At 39.8% G+C, this 7,840-nt stretch overlaps 1 protein-coding gene across 2 annotated transcripts; it reads left to right on the forward strand.

The window, feature by feature from the left end:
- Positions 1-3,219: 3,219 nt before the first annotated feature.
- Positions 3,220-7,840, forward strand: LOC138352302 (uncharacterized). 2 transcript variants are annotated; one of them, XM_069304672.1, is made up of 2 exons: positions 3,220-5,555; positions 6,690-7,840. In XM_069304672.1, exons 1-2 carry the CDS (start codon positions 5,267-5,269, stop codon positions 7,604-7,606), a joined length of 1,206 nt encoding a protein of 401 aa, XP_069160773.1. In that variant the 5' UTR covers positions 3,220-5,266; the 3' UTR covers positions 7,607-7,840. Both variants share the same exon structure in this region, with proteins under 2 accessions (XP_069160773.1, XP_069160774.1).

The following is a 7,840-nucleotide window of genomic DNA, read 5'->3' on the forward strand; positions in this document are numbered from 1 at the left end:
TGTGTAGTGCCTCGCAAACGTCAAGCCGCCTGCTATCGCTGTATCTATCGATGATTTCTGTGTTGTTTACTAGGATTTCTCTGGCGATGGTTTGGTTATGGGAAGAGATTATATGTTCCTTAATGGAGCCTAGAAATAAAAATGAATTTTGGAGAAGTGATTTTTGATTTACCTCCAACAGTGAAGCATAATGTACGAAAGATTGAGAAAATTCGTGTTAGAATTATTAATCTTACTTTTTCGGTCATATTTAATAAAATATGTCTACAGGAAAGACTGCTACCAAAATATATATATATATATATATATATATATATATATATATATATATATATATATATATATATATATATATATATATATATATATATATATATATATATATATATATATATGTCGTACCTAGTAGCCAGAACGCACTTCTCAGCCTACTATGCAAGGCCCGATTTGCCTAGTAAGGTAAGTTTTCCTGAATCAATGTATTTTCGACTACCTAACCTACCTAACCTAACCGAACGTAACTTTTTCGGCTACCTAACATAACCTAACCTATAAAGATAGGTTAGGTTAGGTTAGGTACGGTTGGTTAGGTTCGGTCATATATCTACGTTAATTTTAACTCCAATAAAAAAAAAATTGACCTCTTACATAATGAAATGGGTAGCTTTATCATTTCATAAGAAAAAAAATTAGAGAAAATATATTAATTCAGGAAAACTTGGCTTATTAGGCAAATCGGGCATGCATAGCAGGCCGAGTACGACGATGTTCTGGCTACTAGGTACAACACACACACACACACACACATATATATATATATATATATGTCGTACCTAGTAGCCAGAACGCATTTGTCAGCCTACTATGCAAGGCCCGATTTGCCTAATAAGCCAAGTTTTCATGAATTAATTGTTTTTCGACTACCTAACCTACCTAACCTAACCTAACCTAACTTTTTCGGCTACCTAACCTAACCTAACCTAACCTATAAAGATAGGTTAGGTTAGGTAGGGTTGGTTAGGTTCGGTCATATATCTACGTTAATTTTAACTCCAATAAAAAAAAATTGACCTCATACATAATGAAATGAGTAGCTTTATCATTTCATAAGAAAAAACATAGAAAAAATATATTAATTCAGGAAAACTTGGCTTATTAGGCAAATCGGGCCTTGCATAGTAGGCTGAGAAGTGCGTTCTGGCTACTAGGTACGACATATATATATATATATATATATATATATATATATATATATGTCGTACCTAGTAGCCAGAACGCACTTTTCAGCCTACTATGCAAGGCCCGATTTGCCTAATAGGCCAAGTTTTCCTGAATTAATATATTTTCTCTAATTTTTTCTTATGAAATGATAAAGCTACCTATTTCATTATGTATGAGGTCAATTTTTTTTATTGGAGTTAAAATTAACGTAGATATATGACCGAACCTAACCAACCCTACCTAACCTAACCTATCTTTATAGGTTAGGTTAGGTTAGGTAGCCGAAAAAGTTAGGTTAGGTTAGGTTAGGCAGGTTAGGTAGTCGAAAAACAATTAATTCATGAAAACTTGGCTTATTAGGCAAATCGGGCCTTGCATAGTAGGCTGATAAGTGCGTTCTGGCTACTAGGTACGACATATATATATATATATATATATATATATATATATATATATATATATATATATGTCGTACCTAGTAGCCAGAACGCAATTCTCAGCCTAATATGCAAGGCCCAATTTGCCTAATAAGCAAAGTTTTCATGAATTAATTGTTTTTCGACAACCTAACCTACCTAACCTAACCTAACCTAACTTTTTCGGCTACCTAACCTAACCTAACGTTAAAAGATAGGTTAGGTTAGGTTAGGTAGGGTTGGTTAGGTTCGGTCATATATCTACGTTAATTTTAACTTCAATAAAAAAAAATTGACCTCATGCGTAATGAAATGGGTAGCTTTATCATTTCATAAGAAAAAAATGGAGAAAATATATTAATTTCGGAAAACTTGGCTTAATAGGCAAATCGGGCCTTGCATAGTAGGCAAAAAAGTGCGTTCTGGCTACTAGGTACGACATATATATATATATATATATATATATATATATATATATATATATATATATATATATATATATATATATATGTCGTACCTAGTAGCCAGAACGCACTTCTCAGCCTACTATGCAAGGCCCGATTTGCCTAATAAGCCAAGTTTTCCTGAATTAATATATTTTCCCTAATTTTTTTCTTATGAAATGATAAAGCTACCCATTTCATTATGTATGAGGTCAGTTTTGTTTTATTGTATTTAAAATTAACGTAGATATATGACCGAACCTAACCAACCCTACCTAACCTAACCTATCTTTATAGGTTAGGTTGGGTTAGGTAGCCGAAAAAGGTAGGTTAGGTTAGGTTAGGTAGGTTAGGTAGTCGAAAAAACGTTAATTCATAAAAACTTGCCTTATTAGGCAAATCGGGCCTTGCATAGTAGGCTGAGAAGTGCGTTCTGGCTACTAGGTACGACATATATACATATATATATATATATATATATATATATATATATATATATATATATATATATATATATATATATATATATATATATATATATATATATATATATATATATATATATATATGTCGTACCTAATAGCCAGAACGCACTTCTCAGCCTACTATTCAAGGCCCGATTTGCCTAATAAGCCAAGTTTTCATGAATTAATGTTTTTTCGTCTACCTAACCTACCTAACCTAACCTAACCTAGCTTTTTTTGGCTACCTAACCTAACCTTACCTATAAATATAGGTTAGGTTAGGTTAGGTAGGGCTGGTTAGGTTCGGTCATATATCTACGTTAATTTTAACTCCAATAAAAAAAATTGACCTCATACATAGAGAAAAGGGTTGCTTTATCATTTCATAAGAAAAAAATTATAGTAAATATATTAATTCAGGAAAACTTGGCTTATTAGGCAAATCGGGCCTTGAATAGTAGGCTGAGAAGTGAGTTCTGGCTACTAGGTACGACATATATATATATATATATATATATATATATATATATATATATATATATATATATATATATATATATATATATATATATATATATATATATATCACTAAGAACTCTTTGACCCGGCCAGGATTCGAACCCATGCCGTCCAGGATCACCCCTAAACGTACACAGTACCGTGACCACCGCAACATTAAAGTAGGATCCCTCTTGCCCTTATCCTCGTCATATAGAGTACCGGGTACATGATTCCCTACTTTCTTGAAACGCTTAGTTTCATTTTTGATCTTGATTGCAACCTTGACTATTAAGTTTAACAGGATAGTTTACCGTTGCCACGTCATCCTGTCACTGACATTTCATTTTTTTGGTACATCCACCTGAGTATTCTCTCGCATATATTTGCTATCATTCACCATGTTTCGTCTTTCCACATTTCGACAGAATCCAAACAATGAAGTGGGCACACTAGTTCGTGCCACCATGGCGGAGATGCTGACTCTAGTAAATGAGTACAACCTTACAGCCCCACATGGAGCCACTAAAACTGATCTGCACAACCTCATCCTGGACCACTTATTAGACAATGATGCTATTACTCCTGAATCTCATGGCCATTACTTAATCGCAGACAAGAACGCCTTGGCAGCCATGAAATTGAAGCTAGAACTCGCTAATGCCGAACGTGAACGTCTGAAAGAACTAGCTGCCTTTGAAAAGGAACAAGCTGCTCATCAGAGAGAAGCTCTCCAAAGGAAAGAACGGGAAACCGAACTTCAACTTAAGCTTGCTGAATTCCAGCGTGAGCGTGAGAGGGAACAACTTGAATTAAAAGAACGCGATCTGGAGATACAACGTAAACACAATAAGAAGCCAGCCGATAGTGCTCTAGACCACCGTAGAAAAGAACTCGACTAGGAAACTACACACCACACTCGGCGCCAACAAGCTGAAGCTAAACTTCCGGTACGTTTTAACCTTTCACATGCAATTAAGTTAATGCCATCTTTTGTTGAGGCAGAAGTAGATGTCTTTTTTACTTCATTTGAGGCTCTGGCTAACCAACTCAGCTGGCCTCAGGATCAGTGGTCTGTGCTTCTCAGGTCTCATTTAAAAGGTAGAGCTGCAGTGACTCTCAGTACTATAGCTTCTGAAACCGACTACCAGGTACTGAAGCAAGCAGTGCTCGATGCCTACCTCTTCTCCACCGAGACCTACAGACGTAAGTTCAGGGATTATCTTAAAGCAAGTGCTACCACTTATCTAGAGTTTGCAAATAACAAAAAGAGACACTTTATGAAGTGGCTGGAAGCCGAAAAAGTCTCCACCTTTACAGATCTCGTCAACCTCATCTTAGTGGAAGAATTCCTCAGGCGTGTACCTACTTCAATACGTCTCTACCTCGCCGACAAGGAAGAAAACGACTTCACCCGATGTGCTCAATTGGCTGACTCCTACAGTCTTATTCACAGAGTAGCATCTGACCCGCCATCTAGTAAGACCTCCTGGTTTAGTCCTGCAAAAGTGAGTACCAGTAATGTGAACTCCTCGTTGCATTGCAATTATTGCAAAAACTATGGGCATAGCATAGAAAAATGTACCAATCCTCACTGTAAGGTCAGCAGTGAAAATAAGCCCATATCACCTCCTCCTAAAATTCACAAGAGTCCTAAGCATGTAATGAATATTTTTGTTTTTTCCACTGATCTCTCTCTCTTCAACAGACACTTGTACTCCAGAACAGTCTCTGCCAGCCGTGGAAATTCGGAAGAAAGGTTCAAGGTGAAGATCTTGAGGGACACAGCTGCTCTACAGTCCGTTCTTCTTAAATCAGCTGTACCCAACGTCACCTACACCGGAGAAACTGTTCTCATCATGGACCTAACTGCTACTACACCATATCCACTTGCCAGAGCCCGCCTGGATTGTCCGTTTAAGCAAGGTGAAGTCCAAGTCGCCATCCGGGGAAAGCCTATTCCCATGTCAGGAGTTCAACCTGTCCTGGGCAACGACTTGGCAGAAGATCAACAACCTGCGAATGTAATCATCAAGGAAGATCCCCAGGTATGTGACTCGGCAGTGGAAAATCCTGTTTTGCAGTTGGTTGAAGAGGTCCAAGCAACAGATTCTGACAACGTCTTCCCTCCTGTTATGGTGGCGAAGCAGGCCACAGCTCTCGCCTGAAACCAGCTGCTGCAGCTGTTCCTCAAGATCCTCCGAGCCTCCCACCGAATCTCACAATGCTGGAGTTCCGTAAGTTGCAGAGAGAGGATCCCTCCTTAACATCTTTATTTTTACAGGCTGAGACCCAACCTAACGCTATCCCTGGTTTCTTTGCAGAAAATAAAGTGTTGTACCGGCAATATAGAACCAGGAAATTGAAAGTGAACGACGATCGGGCCAACATCAAACAACTGGTAGTTTCCTACAGCCTACGATCAGATATCTTGCGTCTGGTCAGGGGATCTCACTCACACTACGGCTTCAACAAGACCTACAAGGCCCTGAAACAGGACTACTACTGGCCAGGTATGATTCGAGGTGTCAAAACCTTTGTAAAACATTGTCGCATGTCTCAGATGACAGGTAAGCCGAACGCTCTTCTATTAAAGGCATCCCTAATACAGGTACCAGTGTCTTCTGAGCCGTTCAGCCATATCAACAACTCTGACGAGCCTCTGTCCCAGACAAGCTCCGGTAATATTCCTTTATATACTGTCCCGTGTTCTACCATCAGGTATTCTACAGCCTGTTAATCTTTCCTGCCTCTACTCTACATAGACGCTGTCTTGTTGAATTGGCTCTGATACACAATGTACCCAACATGAACTTGAGTCCTGGCTTTGTTGCTGTGGACTCTTCCCTTTCACAGTATATACTCAAATGCTCTAATCTTTCTAACAAACGTGACCTTACATAAGCTTACCCTCTCCATTTACCTTTCTTTCTCTTTCCTTTCTTTATCTTTTCTCTCTTTTTTCTGTTCATTGTCTTCTCCTACGTTCCCTCGTTTTCCTCTTCTCATTATTTTCTCCTTCTCTTTCGGTGGTTATAATAGGAACTGCCTCGTATGGGCCTCTGCAGTTCCTACTATTATCCCCTCTACTACACCTTACTTTGCTCCTCATCTCTCGTGTCTATTTATTGCCTGTCTCTACTTCCTCATCACAATCGACTTGAGAATGGTCCAGGACGGACCGAAACGTCGTCGTCCCTTCACATTCTAGTGTGTGGTCTGGTCATCATACTTTAGCCACGTTATTGTGACTCATCGCCTGCATTCTACAGCAGTTTCCGTCCAGAACAGTATGGCTGCTAACGTTGTAAAACACCTCGGGAAGCAGTGCCCGCAGTACAGACACCGTCAAGAAAGTCAGAACAAGTATGATAACACCTTCAACGACCTGAGTAAGACAACCACTATTACCAAGGTATTGTCTAATCCTTCTCGTTGTACTTGGCCTGACTACAATGGTTCTAAATTCTCGATCTATTCCAACACCAGGAAAGATCCTTCTCTCTACGAAACAAATCCAAATAAACGTGCTCCTCCAGACGGCTTTACCAGCCCTCAGTTAAAATATTGTAAGACAATCTTGCCTTCCATTGCATTTGAAAGGCGTATATCCTTGTCTTGTACTAACTACATTCTCGCCCTGCCAGGTATTAAAAAACCTTCAGTCTTCCACCCTGGCGATAGGAACACCATTGCACCACCGCGAGATGGAATCATGAACTATAGCTACAGTCATCAGAGAGGAGCCACTCAACATCCTGCCCGACGTGCAACACAACGTATCATCCAATCTACTAGGTTACAACTTCAACCTCACCTCGGACTTCAACATTCTTCGGTCCTTCCGTCAGGATCAGTTCTCCAAACTTCGCTGAATCCTGCATCATGTGAACATCATGTATCACAATCTCCTTCAGTTCCTACTGCTAGCCCAGTTCTCCAATCAGCGCTTGCTACGCTGGGTCTTGCATCAGAGGAACAATCTCACCCTCTCCTTGGATCACCATTCTCGTCGATCCATTTAGCAGGCTCGATTCTACAGCAGATTCATACTTCTCAGAGTTCTGCAGTGCTACCTCAACATCTTCAAGCACCATCTTCTCCAGCTTCTGTAGCAGACCCAATTCACCAACCAACATCTGCTTCACTGGGCCCTGTACCTGCAAAACTTCAACATCATCATCAACTTCATCAAAGACTCCAACAACGTCTTCGCCGACGCACTTTCAAGAGTCCACGGGGTGGACTCATCCACTCCTACTATTCTCCACTCTGCTGCAGTCGAATAGGCAATAGGAGCAGGCTTCGGGGGAGAGCTGTCGCGGTAAAATCTCTAGGAAGAGATTCGGCCTACTCCATTATCGCCTATTCTACTCATTCACGTCTATGTAATAAAGAACTGCAGCCAAGAACAACAACAGCTACTACTTCCAGACGTCTAGACAATACCACCAGTCTACCAGTCCCCCTCCTGTACCATGGTCCGTCACCCCACCTCGCACCTGGGTCGCTGGGAGGCCACGCCCTCCCAAACAAACAGTTAAAGAGCCGGTTCATAGTTTAAATAAGACATCAGTGCCCTCTGCTCAGCCGATATTCTGTATATATAGGGCTACCAAGCTCTCTAGATTCAGATTACTCCTGTGTGCTCATCTGAGTGGACCTGTTGACACATCTCGGTGTGGTAACAGATTTAGTCAGACTGGCTCATGGTATTCTGCACAATATATTATTTTCCACCTTAATGTAACGTAAATTTGATTATTCATCTTGTTTGTTTTGCACATTTTGTATTAAA

This window comes from Procambarus clarkii, chromosome 53 (assembly GCF_040958095.1).
Source record: "Procambarus clarkii isolate CNS0578487 chromosome 53, FALCON_Pclarkii_2.0, whole genome shotgun sequence".
In the NCBI taxonomy this organism is placed as follows: domain Eukaryota; kingdom Metazoa; phylum Arthropoda; class Malacostraca; order Decapoda; family Cambaridae; genus Procambarus; species Procambarus clarkii.

Bases quoted from the DNA above. Each gene is read 5' to 3' on its own strand.
- LOC138352302 (XM_069304672.1), top strand. From the start codon at position 5,267: ATGCTGGAGTTCCGTAAGTTGCAGAGAGAGGATCCCTCCTTAACATCT. The intron at 5,556-6,689 runs GTATGATTCGAG...TCGCCCTGCCAG, and splicing joins ACAGGACTACTACTGGCCAG to GTATTAAAAAACCTTCAGTC.